This window comes from Poeciliopsis prolifica, unplaced genomic scaffold (assembly GCF_027474105.1).
Source record: "Poeciliopsis prolifica strain line A6 unplaced genomic scaffold, Auburn_PproV2 SCAFFOLD005, whole genome shotgun sequence".
Lineage (NCBI taxonomy): Eukaryota > Metazoa > Chordata > Actinopteri > Cyprinodontiformes > Poeciliidae > Poeciliopsis > Poeciliopsis prolifica.
The window spans coordinates 17211908-17236884 of NW_026562380.1; the positions used below are offsets into that span (position 1 = coordinate 17211908).

The 24977-nt window shown below is 40.2% G+C and overlaps 2 protein-coding genes across 11 annotated transcripts in view; one reads left to right on the forward strand and one right to left on the reverse strand.

Moving 5' to 3' along the window:
• The window catches only part of LOC129359568 (mitogen-activated protein kinase kinase kinase kinase 3-like), a 48189-nt gene extending 41122 nt beyond the window's left edge, over positions 1 to 7067 (forward strand). For 6 of the 9 annotated variants that reach the window (XM_055029253.1, XM_055029259.1, XM_055029257.1 and 3 more), the window contains 7 exons: positions 704 to 875; positions 975 to 1043; positions 1165 to 1257; positions 2045 to 2115; positions 2577 to 2632; positions 3590 to 3643; positions 3995 to 7067. In XM_055029253.1, coding sequence (XP_054885228.1) covers positions 704 to 875; positions 975 to 1043; positions 1165 to 1257; positions 2045 to 2115; positions 2577 to 2632; positions 3590 to 3643; positions 3995 to 4082 — 603 coding nt within the window. In that variant the 3' untranslated portion in view covers positions 4083 to 7067. The remainder of the gene's footprint in view (positions 1 to 703; positions 876 to 974; positions 1044 to 1164; positions 1258 to 2044; positions 2116 to 2576; positions 2633 to 3589; positions 3644 to 3994) is intronic. The other 3 variants (XM_055029254.1, XM_055029261.1, XM_055029262.1) reach the window with 1 other exon arrangement.
• Positions 7068 to 7084: 17 nt separating this feature from the next.
• Positions 7085 to 23570, reverse strand: arhgef33 (Rho guanine nucleotide exchange factor (GEF) 33). Of its 2 annotated transcripts, none has more exons than XM_055029264.1 (17): positions 23301 to 23570; positions 18925 to 18968; positions 16958 to 17122; positions 15797 to 15918; positions 15541 to 15698; positions 14809 to 14916; positions 14091 to 14217; positions 13402 to 13534; positions 12638 to 12745; positions 12467 to 12559; positions 11964 to 12112; positions 11072 to 11161; positions 10794 to 10972; positions 9606 to 10063; positions 9311 to 9523; positions 8283 to 8422; positions 7085 to 8097 (listed from the first exon to the last, which is right to left on the reverse strand). In XM_055029264.1, exons 1-17 carry the CDS (start codon positions 23350 to 23352, stop codon positions 7971 to 7973), a joined length of 2466 nt encoding a protein of 821 aa, XP_054885239.1. In that variant the 5' UTR covers positions 23353 to 23570; the 3' UTR covers positions 7085 to 7970. The 2 variants fall into 2 exon arrangements, with proteins under 2 accessions (XP_054885239.1, XP_054885238.1); XM_055029263.1 differs by having other exon boundaries at positions 11072 to 11164.
• Between the last annotated feature and the right edge of the window lie 1407 nt (positions 23571 to 24977).

Sequence of the window (24977 nt, forward strand, 5' to 3'; positions counted from 1 at the left end):
AGTAAGTGCAAATTCATCACCTGTAGATTGTACATTTCTGTGGAATTATAGCTTTTAAATTCATTCAAAATTACCTTAATAGTCTTAAATTTGAATTCATACAGTTCCTTTAAATCATAAAAAATATGGTATTTATTTTTAGATCTGAATACATTTAGAAAAGAAATCTTTCCAGCCTTTTTGGCCCTACTTCTGTTTTATAAAGAACAAAAATCTAGCTGTCTTGATAAATCCAATGTTTTTGTATCTGAATTGGTTGTTTTGCCTTGAATTGGCCACATCACAACCTGAGTTTTACCAACAGTTTGTTTGACTAATCATTGAAAATGTTTTTGACCAACTGATTGCCCTCTCATTCAAAAATATTTTAATAAACCTACTAAAGGGCCATTTAACAGTTTTGGGGGGATTTAGCTTGAAACTTTGACCTTAGATTGAACCGTTAGGTGCCGACCAAGACACTAAGATTTCCGTTTTTTTTATTTCATAACAAGCCAAATGAAAGCAGTAATACTCCAAAACAGTGCTATATTATATTTTCTCAAATGTGCACAATCTAGAGTTTCAAGTATTTTAAAAATAGAAAATTTGAAGATGAAGCATATGTAGGACTTATTTCTGACTTAACAAATATAATCTGCTATCTGACAGTTTCACGTCTACAAACTTTCTCCCATATTTCTAATTCTTTTTCCCTCTACAGAACATCGATTTCCCGTTGCCCTGTCCGTTGGAAGTCTTTGAGATGTTGGTGGTCCCGGAGCACATGTACCCTCTAATCTGCGTGGCGGTCAGCAAAGGAACCGAACTCAACCAGGTGGTCCGGTTCGGCACCGTCAACCCCAATGTTACCTCCTCGTGGTTTACAGAAGCAGGTCAGGGCAGTGTGGCTCTTTCTGTGTGTTTTTTTGTTTGTTTTTGTGTTTTTTTTTTGGAGTCGAAACTAAACCCGGTCCTGATGTTTTTCTTTGCAGACATGCCGCAGACATGCGTGATCCACGTCACGCAGCTGGAGCGAGACACTATTCTGGTCTGCCTAGACAGTGAGAAACGCAACTTCTACTCAACTCAACTTTTACATTTTTAGACCAACTGGAAACATTTATAGGTCATACTCTTGATTTATTTATTTTTCTTCTATCTCATCTTTCTTTGTCATTCAAGGATGTATAAAGATAGTGAACCTTCAGGGCCGGCTAAAGTCCAGCCGGAAGTTGTCCGCTGAACTCACCTTCAACTTCCAGATCGAAGCTATAGGTAACAGACGGAAAACAGACTAGCTCATTAAGAAAGCTTTTGAAACAAATTATTAACACAGTAATGTGAAAAAAACATGACTTTCTATTTAAATATTCTATTGTTTTAAAGAAATGTTCATATATCAATGACCGATTCGATCGGTAACACTTTACTTGATAGGGTGTGCATAAGACTGACATGACACCTGTTATGAACATGAAGAAGTCTTTATGAATGTTTATTTGGTAAATAATTACACTTTTAATGCAAAGTTGCTTTAAAAGTCCATTAAAAGTGCCATATTTGCAGTAAAGTGTCAAAGTTGGTTCCTCTAATGGACTTTTAATGCAACTTTTAAAGCAACTTTGCATTGAACGTGTCATTATTTACCAAATGACAACAGTCATAAACATTCATAAAGACTCCTTCATGTTCAGAGCAGGTGTTATGCCATGTTGATGACAATGTCATGTCAGTCTGATGCACGTCCCTTCATATAAGGTATTGCCTAGGAATCGTATCTAATTGCACATTAAGAACAAAAAATAACTTTGTTTTTGTCATGGATAAAATCTAAGACCTCTAGCGCAGGAAAAGTTTAGGACAACATAAGCATGTCTGTAGACGAAGTAGACGTTTCCAAAGGAAGACATTTTTTAAGGATCACGCCTGATTGGACAAAATTAACGTCTGTCGTTCAACCTTTTGTTACTTGTCCAGCATTGGATTTTCAATTATTTGTTGAGTTTTATGATAAAAGCCTCATTCTTTTTAAAAGCAGAATGAATGTCTTCTTTTTCCGCAGTTTGTCTTCAGGACAGTGTTCTAGCCTTCTGGAGACACGGCATGCAAGGTCGAAGTTTCAAGACTAATGAGGTTAGTCTGATCTTTAAGAGCTGACCTGTGTTTTTACAGTACAATATACTTTATTCAACCCCAAGAGGAAATTGCTTTTTCCACTCTGAAATTAAAAAAATAAAATCACAGTAGAGTTGTGGCGGTTTACCACTAGCTAATAAGGCGATAAGCTTTTTGCTCTCTGGTAGTAAAAACTCTAGCTTTGTGATTTTATGTAATCGTCACACTCCTGACTAATCACTCTAGATTTGTCCGGTCAGATAGTTTTGCTCTGAAACGAGAAGGTAGCAACAGTATCATCGTGCCTGTTAAGATTAACTGCTAACTCTAAACAGAGAATAAAACCTAGTGGAAATATGAGACGAACTCGTTGTAGAGTTTTTAACCAGTCTGTAGATTTCAGTCTTCAAATTTCTGTCCACTTTTTCTGTCTGTAGAGAATCAAGAAGAATCTGTTCATTTTTCATTTTTTTTCCCAGATCACGCAAGAGATCTGTGACAACACACGCATCTTCAGACTACTGGGATCCGACAGGTGAGAAAGGCGTCCAGTTCTACTGTTGCACGTTTTCAGACAGACATGTGCAGTTACAGCTAGAAAATGCTAAGAATACAAAGTGCAAAGCTCTGTTTTCTGTGCAAAGTTCCTTGCAAAAGTGCCCTGAATATTTTCAGTTTTTGTTATTTTTACAACGGCAAACTTTGATGTATTTTATTGGGACTTTATAAATGACTTAGTATGGCATGTGTTTGCTTTTTACCTCCCTTTACGAATCACTACGCAAGATTAATAAATGCTTCTATTCTGTGAACGCCTCAGATGGTTGTTTTTGAGGACAGTATATTTTTGATGATCTCATCTGAACTGTTCCATCCATCATCTGAAAATTGAGAGATTGGGGAACAATTACAGATATACTACAATATACATCTATAGCAACTAAAAGGCCAAGAGAAAATTGTTTAAATGACAGTACTTACTGTAATTGAAACACTCATAAATCTGGAAAATAGACTTTCAAGTTTGACTTTGGAGACCAATAATTTGGATTATAGTAGCTTCATGTCTTACAATGGCCCATCCAAAGTCAGGACTTGAACCCAATTGAAAATGGATGCCTCAAGCTTGAAATGTACTAAACCACCTCAAAATCTCACTAAAATGCATCAAAGTGGTTGTAATATGACAAAATGTCCAGATAAGAAAAATGTTCACAGGGTATGATTACTTTTGCAAGGCGCTGCAGCTTCTCTTAAACCTTGTCCTCGTCGATGTGTGTTAACGTAGCCATGTGAGAACACACAACACGTCCCAAACATAAAACTATCACTTGCAAAGAAGTTGTGTAAAAAAAACAAACGATAATAAACTGGGAACAAATGTAGAAATTTCTGTTCAACTTTTAAGCATTTCTTTAAGTGTGAAAAGTCTGACTTGCCATCCACACACAAACACACCGTTAACATCCTCTCTGCTGCCTTCTCGCTGAAGACGTGCTGATGATAGAGACCCAGACTCTGAGGACAGAGGCCGCTCTCTGCCCAGGTACAAGCACCGCTCACCGTTTTTGATCTTTCGGGTCTCTTAACAAATTCCTCTTAAACATTCTGGAAGATTCTGGTGTCTACCTTACTACTGATCCTCTTGAGTCCAAATAAGGGATGATGTGTTACGTTACAAATCTATTACTCTGTCCAAGGTGTTGTTTGGGGTGACCAGCCATTTTTTTCCCCCCTCCTCTAAATAACATCCTTCAGCCGATTTCTCCATGGGTTGCTGATTGACCGGACGATCCTACATTAAATCCTGTTCCTTTATCATTCCTTTTACTCTTTTGACTCATGGAAATCCAGTCCTTTTGTTTCGCTTTATTTAATTTAACCGCGTGTGTTTCAGGGTGGTGGTGTTGGAGAGCCGGCCGACGGACAACCCCACAGCCCACAGCAACCTCTACATCCTGGCGGGCCACGAGAACAGCTACTGAGTCCCCGAACCCCCCGACCCTCGCACCACCCGCCGCGGCGCCGTCTAAACAACGAAAGCAACGAAACGAGCCGGTAGTGGCTTTCATCCCAGCATCGCAGCTTAACCCCCCTCGCCCGCCTGCTTGGTAACGTGACCGGGAGACCAGGAGAATTTGTGAATGCAGATGTTTGCACCCTTTTAAACTGCATCCGTGTGTATGTGAAAGGTGTTCGTTAGTTCGGGGAGAGAACGGGGAGGGACTTCTCTCGGATTTGTTTATGTCAAAGCAACGAGTCTTAACACTCCGCGTGAAGACGCAGCTTCCCACCTTTCCCTGCAAGACTGCACATGGAGTATAGAAGCATCCAGAAAACACCAACGCTACACTTGTTCTTCTTGTAATACTACTGCTGTTTGTGCCGAAGCTTCATAGAAGGGCCATTACGCCCCAGAAATTCACCCCGACCCCCTTTTTTTTGTTTTCTCCTCCATTTTTTTGTTTTTGTTTTAACTGTCCCTTTATTTATTGTGGCATGGCGTAACTTTATTAACAAGGACGACTTTCTTCATTTGTCATAAAATGTTTGTTTTAAAGACAAAAAAATCAAAAAAATAGACCAGACTAAAAACTTTTTTTTTTTGTCACTTTTGCTAACAATAAATCCCCAGTACCCGTCACTACACCACACAAGTGCTTATTAAACCTTTATTTAATTCCTTGTAAATACATTTTTTTTTTAAATGGCAAAGTCGAACACTAAAAGAAAAAGTCTGGTTGTGTATATACGTGTGTCGATAGCTGCTCTGTCGAACCCTGGAGGCGCAAAGAGGAGTCACAGATTTTCAAATTTCTTTTTTTTTTTTTTTTTTTTTTTACGTTTGTTTGTTTTGTTTTTAACGTGTGGCGAGTTTCGGTTCTCTTCAGGTGAACGGCTTCAGTAATCGGACATTTCCCCCCGGAAAGAGGCAAAAACACGCAGGATGCGGTTGCTCGTCTTCGTCCTGCAAGCGTCACTTCCTGCCTCATCCCTTGGAGTTCTGCCCCCTCCAGTTTTTAACGCTGTTTTTTTTTTTTTTTTTTCAGAAAAAATTGTCCTTTTTTATGTTCTTTTTATTATTATTGTTTCCTTTCATTTTATTGAACCACTGGTATTTGAAATTTGCACAACAAGACGAAATGCGTTTCATACGTGATGTCATGATAGCGTGTGTGTATACACAGTGTGTGCCTGTAGATGCAGAGTATGACCATGGCAGTGTGTGGGGTGCCGGTCTAGTTGTTTTGCTGAGGTCACTTTGAAGGAGCAGCAACGAATAAATACCAACCCAGTAAATGAACAATTTACACAGAAACAACCTTGTTAGTTGATCTCGTGAAAGGCAACTCGCATCACTGACAACAAAATGCGCCCCTCCTTTTTGACATCAACCAACCCACACCATCGACTCTCCCAAGTGCCACGCCCAAGCACTCTTTTCCCATCTGTTCTCGTCCGTAGCGTCAAGGTTTCTGATAAAACTACCCCCAGCGGAAAATCCACTCTACTATTTCATACCTCATGTCTTCCGATTAACACATGTAAATCGACGTAACGCGTCGCTTCTGATGTGTATTCAGTTTTTCACACTTTTCCTTGCTTAAAAAGTACTGGTCTGTCAAAGATATTTCTGGTCACGAGAAACTCTTAAAGACATTCTGTGGTGACTAGAGGAGCGCCATGTTTTCAACTCCATCCCGACACATTTCAAAACGTTGTAAAATGTTTAGCTTTGTGAAATTCTAATCCTCGTCTCTTTGTCCAAAGAGAGGCACTCATGACGAGACGTAAAAACCGCTTCATTTAGCCAATAAGACCTCTGCTGCCCCCTGCTGGTGTGTTTCTGAGGCTTACTGTTCCTCGTAGGCAATGAAACTTGCTGCTTCAGCCTTTGGGAGGAGAAATCTCTCATTGAAGAGATGGACGCCAAACTTATTTTAAACCTAATTTTAAGCCCGAGTTTAATTTACAAAGTTCCTTATACACTTAAAACCATACATAAGAAAAAGCAAACAATAAAAAAAAATGGTTCAATAACATTGGGGTTTCTTTTATGTCAGATGAGACGGGTGTATGTATATTTTTTTAATATATCACTTAAATATGTTCTTAAACCTTGTGGCCATATTTAGATAGTCTACCTTGTGATTCATCTTAGACTTCAGAAGAAATAAAAAGTCCAATCTCAGCTGGTTTGTGTTGAACAAATCATGTCTAAATCTCTTTAAATTCTCAAATAGCTCACAGCAGCTACATATTGTCTCATAATTTATTTTTTGTCTGAATTTATTTCAGTGCACTTAATTTTTTTTTTTTTTCTTTCTTTAGAATCGCTCGTGGATTTTCTTGACCAAACTGTTTCGGTTGTTTCCTTTTCCTTTCAACATGTCATTTCCTTCCCCCAGACACGGGGAAAAATCTCCATCAAGAGTTCATGTTCGATTACATTATGCTGTTTCCGACTTCCTCCCTCTTTAATGCGACCCTATAAATGCTGAAACCAGGTGAAGTCTTCAAACGGCTCCGCCTGAGTCAAGTATCCTGTAGAATGAACGTGTTTTAAGATGTTTTGGGTACCAGATGTGTGAATTTTCTGGATGAAAAAGATCCAAGTGGCATATATATATATCATTGCATTGGGATTCTGTCTGATGGAAGCGTCACCTGTCTCCTGCTCATTAGCTGATCAGTATTTCAAGTGTTTCCACTCCCAAACTCCGTTTGATCCTCGTCTCCTTCCCGATGTCGAGCAAAAAGCAAAAAAACACTGCAGGTGACGTCTCCTCTGTTGCCGCCGCATCACTTTTGTTTTTGTTTTCATAATGCAATGCAAACGTTATAAAGTGTAAATAGTGTAAAATAAAAATGGGTTTGTTTTACATACTGTATAATTGCCTATATTTTGTTTCAGAAGTGTAACAGATTTATGAGATGACAGGTTAACACATTAAAAAGAAGGAACTGAAGCTTCCGGCTGTCTTGTAATTTCATTTGCGCTTAAAATGCTGCAAAACTATTTGTGTGTTTTAAAACGTTGAGCACAGCAACGCGTTATCAGGGATAAAGTTGCCCACACTTTTGAGATGTTTTTTTTAATTATTATTCTTGTTTGCTCAACTTAATCAAAACTTATTGATTTTTTTTTTATTTTGTTTGTTTCACTCATGTACTAGTATACCACAATAAATCCTCTTAAAATACATTCAAATTTAAAGTAGGCAAAAGTTCAAGGATTATGAAAACATTTGTCCGGTACCGTGAATACCATGGAACAGTTTCAGGTTGCAAAGCTCTAGTGGATGTCAGCATTTTTTAGCGTTACAATAATTCAACAATCTGCTGATGGCCAGAAAAATAGCCAGTGACAAGTTTCATTGAGTGCATTTCTCTCTCAAGATAAATTTAGTCCAGGAAAAACACAAGAAAGATGTAATTTCTACACAGTGTAACATTGTAGCTGTTAATGTTTCCTGAGTACATTGCAGTAATTCTGGATAAAGCGTAACAAAGACGAACAGAGGAATTTATAGTTAGAGTTTTTTTTAAAAAAACAACCTACTGATTAAAAGGCTGAAACTGGTATGAATGAGTTAGTTGGAGAAAAAGAAAAGCAACAAAAGGAAATTGTAACTGATTACAGTCATGGGATGAAAGCGCAAGCTGACTGAAAACAAAGTTACAACTCGTCGTTTTGACGCTATTAAATCCATCTTCAATGTTGCAAAGAATTTAAAACAGCTGAACGTAACATATTTTGTGGTGTTTAAATAATATATATATATATATATTTTTTTTTTTTTTTAGTGGAAAGTTGCTGTGTAGCTCATACAATGTTTATACAAAGCAGTAAAATATCCACTAAGCACAAGTTACACAGCTGTGCCACGATTTATCTCCAGGTGAACCAGTTTGGGAGTTTTCATCGACGTTTCATGTTCACTGGTTTGATTTTCCGGTGTCTTTTCTCCTCCCTTCTCCTTTTTCTCATCAGCAGCCCTGTTTGGAAGACAAAAAAAAAAAAAAAAGCTTAAGAAATTATCTTCTATGAGCCGCTCATAACGGCACAATATTTACTTCTACTTTCACTGACATTATTTGTCCTGTCTTGACATCTTTCTTCATATTTGTTTTGCCCTTTTTAAAACTCACAGAGCACATCAGTGGTAAATAACCTTGCCTACTTCTTTTTGAAGAGTTTCTTGAACGAGCTCCTGAAGCCTCCCTTGTCCTTGCGACTCCTCTCGCTAAAGGGGGTGTGATGATTTTCCTCTGTTGTGCTCCTCCACTTTGACTCGTCAGCCCAGGACTGGATGCCTGAGTCCTGCTCAGGTCAGAAACAAGGATTTATTTAGTTTATTCAAAAAACAAGAAGATAAAAATTTTATTTTTTATACTTTTAATACTATAGTGTATGTACAAAACCTATATAATGTGAAAAACAATTTGTATTGACCTAATAGACCAGTAAGCAACAGAACATTCATTTCGGGTGCAAATGACAGATTACCCTGCTGACAGCGTTTGCTTTCCACAAGGTTTAGGAGGGTGTTTCGGGTAATTTTGACTATCCCACACACACTGATGTTAGTTGAAAAGTCTTTCCTCTCTGTCTGCTCTAATTGGTTTCGAAGACGATGTTGGACTGAGAGGTTCGGACTCTGGATTTGAACATCTTTCTGGACTTCCACCTTCTGCTCTGGTTGAAATAAGAAGAGATAAGGCACAAACTGTCCGAAAGCTCTTGGTGAGTTTAAGCATCACAAAGTCTTTTCACTGGAACTAAAGCGTCTGAGTTCATGACCTGGAATCCCATTCCATGAAGCGATCTACTGTTGTTGAACAAACCAGAAGGTCACATGAAGTTTGGTCATTTCACTACAGCTAATGACTGTGGAAAGTAAGGGTAACCTGGTCTGTGACATTATGTCCTGCCACTTTGTTGCCAACTTATTGTCATTCAATTCTGTACTTCCTGAGAGCAACCACTTCTTTTACAATTGTTTGAAAAACTGGATGCTAGTTGCATACACACTTGGGGCAACCCTGATTTGGAGGGGTAAACACTATTGGCAATATCGTGTAGCTCTTTTTTTACCCCCTTTTCTCCTGCTTGGCCAGGGTAGGGCAGATAGAAAGTAATTTCAATCATATCAAAAATTACCCCTAACTGCACTTGAATTTGCTCACTTATATTTCTTGTGATACCCACAATGTTGAGCAGTCCGTGAAGATCTGGACTCTGTTTGTTCGTGTTCCCCAGGGGACTGTGGACTTTATGCGACGGGGTGGAACATTTACTGCCCTTACTGCCCTGACGCTCCAGCTTGGCGTGGGTGCCCAGCCCCACTCTCTGAAGGTGGTCGGAAAGCGGTCCCACGTCCAGACCACTCACTGTGTTCTCCATCTGCAGGCCATTCAGCGACTGTACAGCAGAGGAGAAGCAAAAGTTTATTTATGGGAATGTGCATGTTGACGGAAAAATCAATCTACTCAGATGCACTCACCTTACTCTTACGCTGGCTGGCTTGGAGTGGTCGATGGAGATTGTGTTTTGTCATTACAGCTTCATCTGGTGACACACAACCCCGGTTTGGTAGTTTGCTGTAACCATTACCTGGGCTTCCTCCGTTGCCAAAGACATCTCGGTTTATCGGCACATTGGTTGCCACCGCATGATGGGATCCCTGGGGGACTTTGGGGCACTTCACAAAGGCGATGTCGATGGAGGAGTCTGAGGACGCCGATGAACAGTGGTCGAACAGAGATGTGTCATGAAGGGAGACCCCATCTTCATCATAGAGACTCTCCATCCCTGGAGGATCGGGAGGAAGGAGGAACTCCCCGAGGGCATCGGCCAGAGCTGAGCCGGGCTGAACCTGACGAAATTCAGCTGGTCTGGTGGGCACCTGATTGTGCTGACATGATCTGTCGGACATCTCACTTTCTGGGATACTGCCAAGACCTAGAGGCCAAATGTTGATCAATCAGTTTACGAGACTTCCAAAGGCATTCTGGAGAGTTACTCAACTGCAGTGTTTCTCGATTTGGGTCGTCAGGAACCGCTGCCCAGCATGTTGTAGGTGCTTCCCTATCACTACACGCATTACTTGAAGAAGTGGGTGAGCAACAAACTTCTGCAGAAAAGATCATGTTTGAAACAGATGTTCTACATTAGAGACACATCTAAGATATACAGGGCATTGGTCCCCGAGGTCCGGAATCAAGAAACACTTCTGTAATGACGTTCCACACCAGAAAAGACCAAACAGAAGAAACTTCACCCAAGTCTCCAAATGACACAAATTCACCGCTGTCCTACATTTCCTCTATTGGGGGATAATGGGTTTTGCTGTGGATCAGTGGAGTCTCGAAGTTTTTGAAATGGCTTGGCAAGCCTTTCTGAGGGCAAAGATTTATATCGCATCTGTTATTGAATTTCTCCATCATGGCCAACATGTTGAAATTAAATTAAACAAGTTTAATCAGTGGTGGTGTCACTGACTTTTGGCACTATGTTGGCTATTAGTCAAACTTCATAGTGCTCAGATACACTTTTGGTAGATAGTCAGCATGAGCGTGAACGAGAAAGCTACGTGACACATAGAAAACATATTTGACCGGACATCAACTTCTCTCAATTCATTTCATCAGTCGCCCTGACACAATAGCCAGCAGCTCTTCCGACCACATACCCGTTTGTTTTGGATTGCGTGAGTCCAGATTGTGACTGAAGAATGGCACCTGGGACGGCCACTCTGCGTTATAGCAGTGACTCTGTGGATCTTGACTGCGATCCCAGTCCTGGAAGCGGTGGGACTGAATCTGCTCCAGGAGACACTGCTTCCGGCGCTTCACCATGTTGGCATGCTCCCTGTTGAGGAGAAAAGCTCAGTAAAACTTGCTTGAAGGATCAGCCAGAGATCTAGAATAGGCAGCGCGCTAGTGATCTGTTAGCAGTTGAAACACTCACAGTATTGCATTGCTGCCAGGATAAGGTGAACCAATGTTGCTAGTTTGAATCCCTCCATCCACTGTCTTTAACAGCTGCTTCATGTTGGACCTGCTGGTGGAGCAGAGCAGATTGGACAAACAGATTTAAACCTTTATTTTTAAAGGGGATAAATTAAAGGTTTTGTAAAGAGAACCTGGCAGTGCCGGGGTTCTTGGTTCTCACCCCGGGTGAGTCCCTCCTTCTCACCCAAACATGGGTGGATGACGGATGGATTCGAGATTTAAAATTCAAGATTATTGTATTGATCCCCACAGAGAAATAATTTTGTCCAAGCCACACAAAAATAAGCAAGTAAAACTATAAATGGAAGTAAGTTCCGGAAAGCACCAACCATGCGACATGCCACAAACGGTACAACACAATCAGAGGTTTCTGTTTCTATTTTTACTCTATCTTGAAAATACTCTTTTTATTGTTATTATTGTTGTTTTTATTCCTAAATGGAATAAAAGGCAAACACAAATGCAGAACTGTATTTAAGATCATTTGGATTTTATGTACAAAAACCATTTCAGATTTAAACAAATCAAGTATTTTACATTTTAAAGTGTCATTTTTTTTTTTTTTTTTTTAGATGAAATGAAGTTCAGGTTCCTAAAAACAATAACAATAATAATGATGATGATGATTTAGCAGCATAAATTAAATACCAACATCAGCTTAAAGTTTCAGTTGTGGTTTACTGTCATATGTTTGTTTTGTTTTTTTTTTTTTTTGTAAAGACAAACTTGTCTGGAGTTCAGCTGACTGATCACCCCACCACATGTGTTTGTGGCGCCCCGGGTGGGGAGCCATGTCCTCTATCTTCCAGTGGCTGTGTCGATGCTCTGTGCCGGGCGTTTGCTCTGACCTCTGCACCTCCTTGCGGTTGAGCAGCAGAAGCTCCTGGTTGTGCTGCAGGAGGTGGTGATGCTGCGCAGTGAAGGACCTGAACTGCTGGACGCAGACCAGCAGCAGGTAGTAATCTGGGTGATCTGCATCCGTCTGTCTGAGCAAGCCCTACAAATACATACATAAATATAGAAATATAAACGACTTAAAAGATTTTGTTTAGTTTATTTCAGTTATGTTGCAGTGGATCAATTGTTAGGTAAAGTGAGAAATGCAGATTAATTATGTGCGTTGATAAAACAAACTGGTACAGTTTTGGCATAGTTCTAGTTCATTTAAACCTAACTATTGCTAAGTTAGTTAGTTTTTGTGAGAGGGAAAAAAACACAAAACAATCAATTTTCCCTAATGTTGGATATTTTTTCCCACGTTATGAATGTACCTGAATTGAAATGGGACCATTTTCTGCATTTTTAATATGAGGCTAATTTAACTCAAATGAACTGGCATTGTAGAGCCCACCTGTAACAGCAGCAGGTATTCTGGGATCCTCTGGACTGGCTGGAGGAGCAGGGTGTAAAGCGAAGGTCTGGATTCATCCCCCAGAACGTCACACTGACAGTGGCAGGAAACAAGCTAGTGTATTACATCATTCAATCACTAATGACATTTTTTTTGTCTTCTTAATCTTACATCCACGAAGGCAGCGGACTTCATGGAGCTGGACGCCAACATGGTGACAACGGACAGACAATCTGGAAGCTCTTTCAGGTAGGAGACGTAGAAGTCCAGGAAATCACTCTGAGCGGAGAAAAAGTTTTCATTTGTTCAACTCGTGATTTTTACCCCCTATAGCCTCACCTTTGGCTGTAACACTGCTGGAAATGTTGGTTTTCTTATAAATTTCCTGAAAAACAGTAATTTTACCAAGAGACGCCTTGATTATTTCTGCCGATCCAGGTGATCATTCAAAGTAATAAAACGAATTCAATTGGGCGTCAGAGAACCGTTTTGTCGTCTGTCGGTTTTCAAAGATGACGACGACATCCCTACAGACTAGCAGCTGCTCTGAGATTGAACACAAAGGCCTGATTGTTTTAAATTTGAACATATTCCACGTTGACTTTTTTTTTCTTTCTAAAGCTCCATATTAGGAGATTAAAATTATAGTTCTGGATTTGGCGGTTTGGTTGAAAAGTTACTAAGTAGCAAAAATTATTTGAGAAAGCTTGAAAACCATAAAATACAATGTACAATGAAATACATTGGACTTCAATCTATTCCAGTGAAATACATTGTTGTTTGTGACAAAATGAGGAAAATTTGTCAGTAAAGCCTTTTGCGTGGCACTATAAGGAGATCTACTAAAACAACACACATCAGGTCAGACTTCTCTTTAAAAAAGATTAACAAACGATGTTTTTCCACATTATTCTGTAGTCTAATTCCGTGCTTACCTCTTTGCTAGTGAGCCTCATGAACACGTCTCCCATGATGCCTTGCCACTGACACCTGAGCACGCGCTCCTGCAGAGTGTGAAGGAGCTCCAGGTGCTGCTGGATCAGAAACCTCAAGGAGCTGGGGAAAGGCCTGCAAGCAGACGGGGGAAAAAAACACGGCGAATATTTCAGTTTTCTGCAAATGTGAGCATTCAGAAATAAGTGAGGTTAAAGCCGTTCTTTGCCGTGGACCAAACATTCTTCCTCATTGACATCCAGGAGCTCCTCACAGGCCGAGGCGGGAGCGGGTTTTCTGTGCGGCGGCTCGCGCCACAAACAGCGACATGTTAAGCAGGTTAAAGCGAAAGCAGCCATTTTCAAACCCAATTTGTCCGAGTCCGGCGGTGGCTGCCTTTCATTGGGGCTTCTCCTCATTGGCAGCACGTGTGTGCTGCGGCAATTACAATAACAAGCACTGTCTCGGTAGTGTTTATGACCTTCTTTTTATTTGATTTATCTATTTCCTGTTGTTCCATCACCGTAAGCCTTCAAATTAGCCCAGAGGGCCAGTTTGGGAAAATGGTGTGGCTGACCTCAACAAAACACAGTTTTTATTTTTGGTGAATGTTCGATTCGATCCTCTTTATTCGGTAAGGGTCCCTTCTGTTAACATGAAATGATTTCTTTTTATCAGAGGAGTGTGCTACCGTTTGTCCTTCGTGGTCGGCGCTTCGGCTCCGTTGAAGGAGATGTTGGCCTTCAGCAGCAGAGACAGATGGGACACGTAGACTCTCTCCGACTCCAGCAGCTCCAGCGCGGCCTGTTGTCGCTTATCTGCACACATAAAATCACGAAATGTAACTTCAACTAACATTGCTTTTAGTTACAAACAATTCAGCTCGGTTTTTAGATGATTACTTAGTTCATCACTAGCTTTTTAGTTCACTATTTGATCATTAATTGTGTACACGTTACCAGTTTATAAAATAGCTCATTATTGTTTTATTTACTATTATTTCAATTGCTATTATTTACTTACGTGCCTTTGTTGAGTTTCACTTTAAAAATTTTATTGTAACCTTCAGGTTTTATCAGACACGTTTTTTTGTTGCTGCATTTTTTAGATGTAGTTTTAGGTAAAAAATTTTAAATGGAAACTCAACGCTATTGGCTTCAGTTTGAACTTTATTGAGTATTTATACATTGTTATTCATGTTTTTTTAAATGACCATTTTCTTCTGTTTATTTATTTTTTGCTTTGTTTTTTCCATTTGTATGGGAAGAGCTGAAGATCTTGAACAGGTCATTTCACCTACACCTTTTTTTTTAATGATAGTTATTTTTGCCCTCAGAACATGAGGGCTTATGCTTATGACAGGCTGACTTGTTTGAGGTTAGTAATAGTTTCACAGAGATTTTTCTTACTGTTTTCAGTCTGATTGTTGCAGATTTCCAGCTGGTCTCTGTTATTCGTCTTCTCTCCCCATGACGGAAATTTCTGCTGCTGCCGAGCCTCCTGGTCAGAAGTGGAGGCTGTGACGTGCAAAGATGAGCATGAGCAAAAGGAAAATGTACATATCTATGCAAAAATACTTCTCTCGTGTCTTTATGGCTTGCTGCAAAGGAGCCAGACTTTATCTCAGTGTTTCTCCAGGCTTTTGTTGGGTAATTTTTATTTCTTTGACAGTTCTTTCAGTCATTACAGCTCCAGTTCCAGACCATTACAGTTTTTCTGTTTGTTGAGCAACCTGACTCTAAGAATAACATTCCAAACTCAATTGTTGTGTATTTTTGTTATGTTTCTAAATGATCAAACTGGTTTCATATTTTTTCCTGGAAGTGTGATGCATTTCTCTGGTCCTGCTTCAGGGCTTTTCTCAATAGCTAATGTTTGTTTTAAGACATATCTTAGATGGCAATGGTCATCTGCTATGCTGTTATTTTAGGCCTAACACTTCCACCAATTCCCTCCACTTTCCTTCTTTTGTTATTTTTGCACAAACTGCATCATTCTGTCAAGATGAGTTCCAAAGACTGGAACAAAAATAACAGAAAAATCAGCCAAAGTCCAAAGACGATAGTCGAAAGACCTCCAGAAAGCATGAGGGGCAAGGCTACCAAGAATGGATGGACTTCTGCACAGGCAAACAGACTCACTCTGTGTCGACGTGTTGCTCCTCTGCGGCGACTCGCCCTGAGGCAGAGTCGGGAAAAAGCTCTGATAAACGCCGACCTCTGATTGGCTGGGCGTGCAGATGTGCTCGTCCCCGGGCGACGCCAGCACGTCTGACCTGGAGCTCTTCCTGCTGCAGGACCTGTGGGTCAGCATAAGCGTAGACGGTCGGGTTTAGATGACAGAATGACAGGAAAATGATCTTTAAATCAGTGCAACATTGCGTTGCTGCACCCTTACCTGTGTGGAAGGGGAATTATATCCTTGTTGCTTTCGATCTGCAGCAGCTCCATCCTCCTCTGCGCCTCCCTTTGCCTGTTGGACATGTCTCTAATGTGGAACAACGCCACATTCAGCTCCTCCTGTGAACAGATGTCATGTAGAAATGGGACCGGCCCGGTTGCTGTAGACTAATTACGTGTTCTCTAGATGGAAAGTGAAGTGAAAATCTGCAGCAGATAGCAGTACCAGTTACTGGCATTTTCTATCACCACAACAAAGAACCTCATAATAGCAATTATGATTACTTATTAATCTGACTTTGATTGTTTTGCACATATTGTCGCTTATATTTATTGTTCCTCCCCTTTTTTTTCAATCTGGTGCTTTTCCTATTTTATTATTTTATTCGTCCTCTTCTTCCATCCCTTCATAGTTTATCCAGCTGGTTTCTTCTTGTGACTCAATATGCATCGTAATTTCGTTCTGCAGGGCATCTCTGATGTTATGTTGAGTGACATTAAAGATAATCAAAATCGGAATCTGATTGCCTTCAGCATCATCTAATCAGTAAACTGGGTGTAATTTAATCTCGGTATAATCCGAGATGTTCTGTGAAGGTCTTTTAAGGAACATCAGTGAACAATCAGCTCTATTACGACCAAGAAGCGAAGCAGTCAGGCGATGAAATACACTAATGAGTAGAGATGTCTGAATATTGATCTGGTCCATATTGGCAAAACTTATTTAAGTTTGATATGTCGTCGAACGTCTGATATTTTTAGTTGTTTTTGTGTTTTTCCTGTCAAAATTCTTTCATTCTTTAGTTTACGGGCGTCTTTAAAGTACTTTCATAACACAGTGACATGATTTCTGCTGGCTGGCTGAACATTATTATGAAGGGGCAAATAAAAACAAAATACTTTTTGAGGTGAAACTGAGAACATGCAACACAAAAGTGAAGCAGAATTTCAAGAGGGAACCTGAAACTAAAGTATTTTAATCTTACCCGAAACGATTTACTCTATTCCTTCCCCTTAAAAATGACACTTTTGTTATGTTTTGTGTTGGCCTGTAGCATGAAATTCAAATGAAATGCATTCTAGTTTGTGGTTGTAACATAACAAGAGGTGATAAAGTTAAAGAGATCTGAGTTGTACTCCTCTAACTGTGAACTTGCACCTTGAATGTATTGAGCGAGTTCTTGAGGCCCATTATCTTGTCATCCACTTCAGTCTGATGTGCTTGGAGCTTCTCCTCCAAAGCGTGGTCCCTGTGACGCAGCTCGCCAAGCTCGCCCACAGCCGCGTGGAGCCCCTCGCGCAGCTCCACCAGGAGGCCCTGCACCTGGATCGCGTGGAGAAAGGTTAACGTCATCTTCCTGGGATCGGGTTAAAGGAAGAGTCACAGTAAGACGAGCAACAGCAGAAACGATTAGTAATTATATCAAGTATAAACAATGGAAAAGTTCTTATTCTGTGATTAAACTTTAGCAACATTTCAGTGAATCTAAAGAAGCATTTTATTTTTTTTCCAAGCACTGTGCATAAAAGTGGAAGTGGTGTGGCCTTCTGCTCAGAGCGTCACAGTCTGGGGGCGTCCATGACAAATAGAAGGCTTTCTAAACATAGTGACCAAATATAAAGTAAGCAACAGTCCTGACCACACCCCTTCCACTCTTCCTCACACTTAATGTCTCTTGGCTCCGCCCACTTTGCTGAGCTTTGTCATAGGAGGGGCTTAGCTTTCACAGGGGGGTTAGTTGCACTTTAAGGAGTGACTTAAAGTGCAAAACGGAGGCTGTCCGATGGCGGTGCTTATGCAAGAACCGCCACTGGTCCCAGTGGTTTGAAAAATCTTTTTTTGATTTGATGAGCAGTTGTTTAGTTTTTATGGTCTATTATGTAAAATATATTCTGTGTTTTTGATTTTGTTGAAAACCACCCCCCCAAAAACAGTGTTTTATTTTATTTTATTTTTTTCTCTGTTTATTTCACAATTCACAACTTCTGTAAGAGCGTAACTGTGTTTTGTCAGAGTTTCGTGGAGTTTCCCTCCGGAGTCTGTGGCTCATTCAGGTTTTTTCTGCTCTCATTCAGCCGTTCCAGTGAAAGGACTTTAAGTATGAACAACCTTCCTTCATTTAAAGCCGTTGTTTCCTACACTAATCCTATATCAGCACCAGCCTCTGTCCGCTCAGGTCTTCTCCTGTGGTTCCATTCTTAGTTTTCTCATGTGTCACTGATTGAATTTATTTGGTGGGGATAAGTGAATCAGCTCATGGGAACATTACGTGGGCCAGGCAGCTCTCTTTCCATCCGTCCTTCCTTCCTTCTATCTTCCCATCTCTCTGTGTTGTTCTTGCTCTCTGTCATGTGAAAGGCATCAGGCAGGAGGCTCAATAGCGAGTCTGTCCTGCTTGCCTTTGGTTCTTCCGTCTGAGAGCTGACACTGATCATTAACGTCCCGGTACCTGGAGGCTGGAGATCGGATGAGTTTTCAGGAAGTTCTCCACGTCTCTGTTTGTGTTTTTATCTTTGGCTAACATAAAGTTTAGCTTCTCTATATTTGCTGTACCTGTAAACACGAACCAGTAGGCTTCAGTTCATTCTTAACAAAGTAACAAAGTTTTTTTTTTATTTCCCCTACTTTGTGGATGGTGGCTGAGTTATAGCTTCATGGTTTTATATTCATTTATGACGAGAAACTCCATTGTAGATTGTATTTTCTTTAAAAAACTATGTTGTGGTATCTTAAAAACGGCAGGATTTTCTTGCCCTTTGGTTTTTAGAAAAAAAAACAAAAAAACTGCTCAGCTATCCAATAACGTCACTACAGTTTCCAACCTCGGAGCCACAGGGCAAGAATGGCAACAGATTGACTTTTTTTCTTTCTTTGCAACTTGTGACAAAAATGTGTGCTTCGGATGCACAGATGGTCACTTCTGATGGGCTCAATTGTTTCCTCAGTTGACAAAAGTAGGAATTTAACAAAGGTTTACTTTGAACAGATTTCAAACCTTTGCTATTAGATAAAACAGTAACTATTTTAAGGCAGCCAGAGGCTACATACAGTAAGCTTTAAAGAAATACCTGACTCTCTTCTGACTTGTGACACGACTACTTTTTTTTTTTTTTTTACTTATTTACCTGAGAAATGTCCTGGGGACGTTCCTCCACACCTTCTGTTGTCTCTGCAAGATGGAAAATAATGTAAATCAGCAGCAAAATACCAAGAATTGGAGGTGTGGCGTGAACTACCATTGACACCCATCAGGATCAGAATTCATAATACACTTAATGTGAATCCAAGATCTTTTTTTCTCCATTCTGGCAAAAAAAAACCCTATAAAATCTGAACTATACTCTGGATGATGAAGAGTTCCCAATGCCTGCATGGCTGCTGCAGGCGTAAACATCCAACTTAGTACTTTACTTCTGTGCATGTATACACATAAGTACACATACAAATGTATAAATTACATTTATATTAAAAACAATATTAGTGGTGTAACACCACCCAAAGGGTAAGGTATGTATATCACAGTTTATTTTTATATATTCATGTATGCGTGTACTTCTGTGTTTGTTTGCAGGGAATAAAGTATTATGATGCATTCAATACTTTGACACATGAACACCAATGAAATAACATTCAGTCACATGTTAAATGTCATTTTAGTTTAGCTACAAGGTGGTTATTTTCATGTAAAATCAAAAAATACAAATAAAAAACAGTCTGCTTATTAGCTTGTTTTCGGTATTTAATGTGAAAATGATTAATTTGGTAATTGCGTCCCTCTATTACCATCACTACAACACCAACAGTCAAAGACGCACACTATCAATTTGACTATCTTTAAGCCTATCTGCAGCTTTTTACATCACATAGTAATTAAGGACTTTTTTCAAAAAAGCCGTTATGGCCTCAGCGAATTGATCCGCTTATTATTAGTCAGCTGCTGAAAACAGCAGACTCAGAATCGCTTGAATAGTAGATAGCAGGACATTTTCAAATGGATTTCTAAGCTTGAGAATAACTTTGAAGTACATTTCCCTCAAAGTCCACAGTTATCACTTTATGATAAAGAATGCTGTTTTGACTTAAACAATATCATCTGGTAGTGCCTGTGCATGCAGCTCAGATCTCCATGAAGCACCAGCCTTCTGAGGTCAAAGGCCAACTCACATTGATATCATCCTTAAACAATCAATTAACTGATTGTTGGTCAATTCCACACATTTATCAACCGCAATACAACAAATGTATCGCTTATTAAAGCAGACCAACACGTTATGGATATCAATGTGGTAAAATTGCTCGCCCCAGACCCGATAGCGGAAGAAGTCAGAGTCGGGCCGGGGGCCGGGGCTGATAACCGGGCCCTTCATACCAAATAATAAAGCTCATGATAATGTAACTTTACTACATAGACAGCAGAGCTTGCAAGTTTTACCACCACAGAGAATGACTGTGTCATTCTGAAAACCATCTGACATGAAGCACAACAGAAACATCAGACCTACTGTAAGTCACTAATAATGAAACGACACAAATTCAAATCAGTTCAGAACCACGGATAGCGATCGGACCATTCTGACATTTTATCGATTTCTACTCAGAGCCTTTTCACTTTGCCGCTCCATGGAGCTCCACTCATGTCAACTTAGTCTGCAGAAATGCTCTAGCTAGTTTCCCGTCTGTTGCCAAGTGACTGATGATGATCTTGGTGGACGGCCGGTGACAAGCTTCACCCAGAATACACTTGGAGACAATATGGACGATCCTCTTGCAATGTTGTGTGTCATAAAGTTAAATGTAAGAGTGAAACTAAAGCCAGTCATGTCGCACAACATTTTATTCAATATTTCACACACACTATGTCACTAAAATTAGTCGGTCTTGGAAAGTTTTTAGCAACCACGAGTTGCAATCTAGTATACCACACTACATAGTCCTACATACACCATACTCAACTGGAGATGGTTCACTTTCTCCAGCTCTCATCAGACGGGATAAAGGTTTGGATCCCTGAAGTCGCATTCTGCCTCCCATCCGGGCCCCTGCAGGCCCGGGCCGGGGGTCCGCCGCTCCGCCCCCGCCTTGACCATGACAGATATTTTATCCCACAGGTGTTGAGATAGTTCGCTTCACCAGTCATGGAGCACAAGTTTGTTCTTGATGTTATTTAATATGCCACTTATTAGTCAAAAGCATTTTTCTAACTTCCAAGAAATGCAATTGTCAACGACGAGTCTGCGACTTCCAACTGAATCAAAATGTATTGGATTTTATGTGCAAATGCAAATCAATTTTGCACGGATCGCCGCACAGTGCTGCCATTTGTCCCCTAAAATGCCACAGCACAGTTTGGGGCCACTGTCAAAACTGCAGAGGGTCACCTCAAAGACGCACGACACATATATCATCATGCATAATCGACTAAGCCCACTGGCAAAACACACTGCATGTCTCTGAGCGAGCTAAAGAAAGCGTATCAAGTGTTCAACAATCAGGCCTTTCTGTCTGTGGGAACGCGGCGTGTCAAATTTCCTGTGGCAACTCGGGGTCGTGTGCTTCACTTCAGCTTCAGCTGTGGAAAATTGGCATCAAGATGTTGCATCGTGGCACTGTCCTGAAACATCCCAGGGACTTCAAATAAACACCTAAAACAAAAAAAATACATAAAAATGCTCTTGGTGATCCAGTACGCAGGAACATGTGATTTTACTTAAAAGGAGCTGTGTTTTTTAAAATGTTGCAGAGATTTAAAAGATCAGTTTTTTCAAAGTGTCCTGGACGACACGGACCGGGACACGAGTGAACTAAAGATCGGTTGCAACAGTCGTAGCGCACGCACATGTTTTCAGCTTTTGTGTTCAAATAAGTTAAGCAAAACACCTAAAGACAGATTGCTCTTCCTGTGAGTCTTCTAAAAATCTTCAGCAAAACTCAAAAGACATTTTCATGTCAATGTCTATGAGACACAGAGAATTGAAATGTTTTTGTTTTCTAAAGTCTGTACAGACACCAAGAGGTAAATCTGTAAATGGTGTCAAGTTAATTAGCCTAGTTTTTCTAATTGGAAGCATGAGATTTGATTCCTGTGAGTTTAAAACAAGTTTTGTAGCAATGAAATTTAATTGTACGACATTAAAAACCAGCTGCAGCTGAGCTAGAGCCGGGCCTACTGTACATAAAGAACTCTAAATAACACTGTCATCAGCAATTCAATGGAAAAAGGAGTAAACATTACTGTAGTAGATAATGAAATAAAGAGTTCCAATGACACATACCTGAGGGACACCGTTTGCTGCAGTAAGTGAATCGGAAGCGAAGTTTTTTTGGCAAAAGGTTTTTATCAAAAGCCATATGTGAGATGCCAAAGCTTATGAGTCTCCTCTACTTGCTCTGAAGGTCATTCTGATGTTAATTTTCAACATCATATTCGCAAATTTCTTTTTGTACAGTGAAATCAGGCAAACGAATAAAAGCTCATTTTCATACAGAAATATCAAAAATGTTTTTCTCATACACGCAATTTTGTAAAACAGTTTTTGAAAAGAGCCTGGCGACGGCAGACATGCTACAACACGCCACGTAAAGAACAGAATCCTTTAGCTTACAATAATTCATAAATGCTTTAAATCAGAAGACGCAAAACGGCCACAAGGCATGAATCGCTGACCCAGCTGCATATCGTATCTGCATGCTTCTTTAGTTTTGGACTCTTGTTTACTTGGATTGGAACCTTTCCAAAGGATCCAGGTCGTTTATGTTTCATATTTTTGCCAGGTATTCTAAATCCGGCTACGATTGTATAAAGTTTCCACCATGCTGGACAAAAAAAAAAAAAAAAAGAAAAAAAGCCTACAAGTTTGCTGCATTGTCTTGTTTTTCTTACAAACTGCTAATTCTCTTAATGAGTTTGTTTTGTTTCAATTACGAAGAAAAAAAATAGAATATTGCCTCACAGCCTCTTATCTCCAACAACACAAGAGAATATTATAGATGTTTTAAATTTGCCCTTAATGCACTGGATTGAAAATCCGAACCAAGGAAATAAGTAGATGTCTTCGAGTTCTCATTGCTTGCTAAATGGAGAAATATTTTATCAAAGAACACCAACAACTTCACACCCTGGCAACAAAAATTACATGTCAGATGACTCTCAAAACAAGAGTTAAGAAATACTCTAACATCTGAATAAAATCTAGTGTATTTTAGCAACTCTCAAAACTGAGCAGTGTCTATAAATCCTAAACACATCTTTTGACTTTGCTACTTTAAATGACTAAAGTTTTCATTTAAACATTTTTTCCCCTATTACTTTACATTATTTTAACTTTCTGATTTGAAAAACGCAACAATCTGATAAAACTTGGCACAAAAGAAGTCAGAGGATTTCTTTTCTTGCGTATTAAGCATCATGGCCAGAAGAGTCTATTACGTGACGATTCAATTGCATGTATAACCAACCTGGGTTGTGAGAAGTTGCGACTGAAGTGTTTACATAAGTTTCTACCTTCGGGCAGATCCTCAACCTTCTCCTCGGCTTCTGTTCTGTCATTCTCCATCTTCAGGTAGTCCTTTTGAGTCCAGTCCAGCTCGGTCCACACGGTTCCGAGGTACCTCGTCCAGCCACAAATCTGACTTCAGCCCGTTCCTCGCCGGTCTCCTGCTCTTCTGAGGAAGTCTATCATCTGCTGCAATCTCTCTGTTTCTCCTTACTGAAGCATGTGAGTCCTGTGATTCCCCGTTCTGCACAAAAAGCTCCTTGTCTTCGGCCGGTTGAATGGATAGAGGGCAAGAAGATCAGAAGTGGAGACTCGTACATTGTGTAGCTACATCGTTAGACATAAGGAGGCGTGACTGGTTGTCGTTACACAGAAGTGTGTGGGACCAAAAAGAGAGGCGGTTATTGCCGCAGCCTTGAGAAGAGTCAGTTGAAGGTTGAATTAAGCTGCATTGTCGGAAGAAGGATGGATGTTGTAACGCAAAGATCTGCCAACACATTCTGCTGAAGCATGGAGGAAAAGAAGTCCGCCTGCCGCATCCCAGCATCAAGTTCAATGGCAATTGGGCCCTGCACAGGACAGTGAGGGGAGCTGAACAGGTCATCAGAAACAGAAGCAGCAGATTGATGATTGAAATGCAAACCACCTGCTGACCACTTACGTACTTTGCATAATTGCACTTGTTTTGTGTGTGTGTGCGCGCGTGTGTGTGTTTCATAATTTACTGATCTGTTAAAGATGCCAATCAAACACAGTTGTGTTTGATTTTATGCAATGGACTATACAAGATCATTTTATGCAATGATTTGAGGAGAATTAGAGATCACTAAAAAAATTATGTTTGCAGGGGCCTTCCAGAACTCGCTACACCGCTTAAAGATTTTTATATTTTGTCAGATTACCGCCAAAACTTGTACATATTTTAGTAGGATTTAATGTGATTGCTTTATCGGACGTGTGTTTTTCTATCCTTTACATTTTGCTGTAGTTCGAGTTGCGAGTGTCTTAGAGTCTGTCTGTCCCCGTTTCTGAACTGTTGTGTTTGACAATTCTTCTTTGCAAAGAATATCTGGAGACTGTGTGAACAGTGACTTTCAATTCTCGCCACAGATTCCTCATTTCATGTTCCTTAATGCTAACCACAGCATTGAAGCTCTGGCTCAAAGGTGACCCTTCTGCCCCAGTCATGCGTCTTGCCATATGACATGATGCTGCCACCGCCGTGTTTCACAGTGGTGTGCTGCTTACATCATGATGCGTAGTGATAGTTTCCTTCTCCACCCCACATAAGGTTACATAAGCGAAAAAGTTTAGTTTTGCTGTCATGTGATGAAAATAAGTGGGAACACATGGCTTGTGGTAAATCAATCCTCTGTTGCCCAGGACTTTCAAATTAGAAGATTTTAGATTGACCCCAGAGTTTAGATGTGAATTTATTTTCCTGTGAATAACCGGTGGGAATTTCTTACCCCAAAGCTGTCTCCCCACTTTTTTTCATCGTGTTTCCGCCCATCTCCGGTCTTATTTACGGGATGTGTCTCCCTGATTTTTCCACTCATTTCTCTGCGGTTTGGACAAAAAGGCCCTGAGACATCACAGCTGCTCCCCATCTTCAGAAAAAAAAACCCTGTGTTTTGAGGTTGCATAATTCCCAACACATCATTTGATTTTGCCATTACATGTGA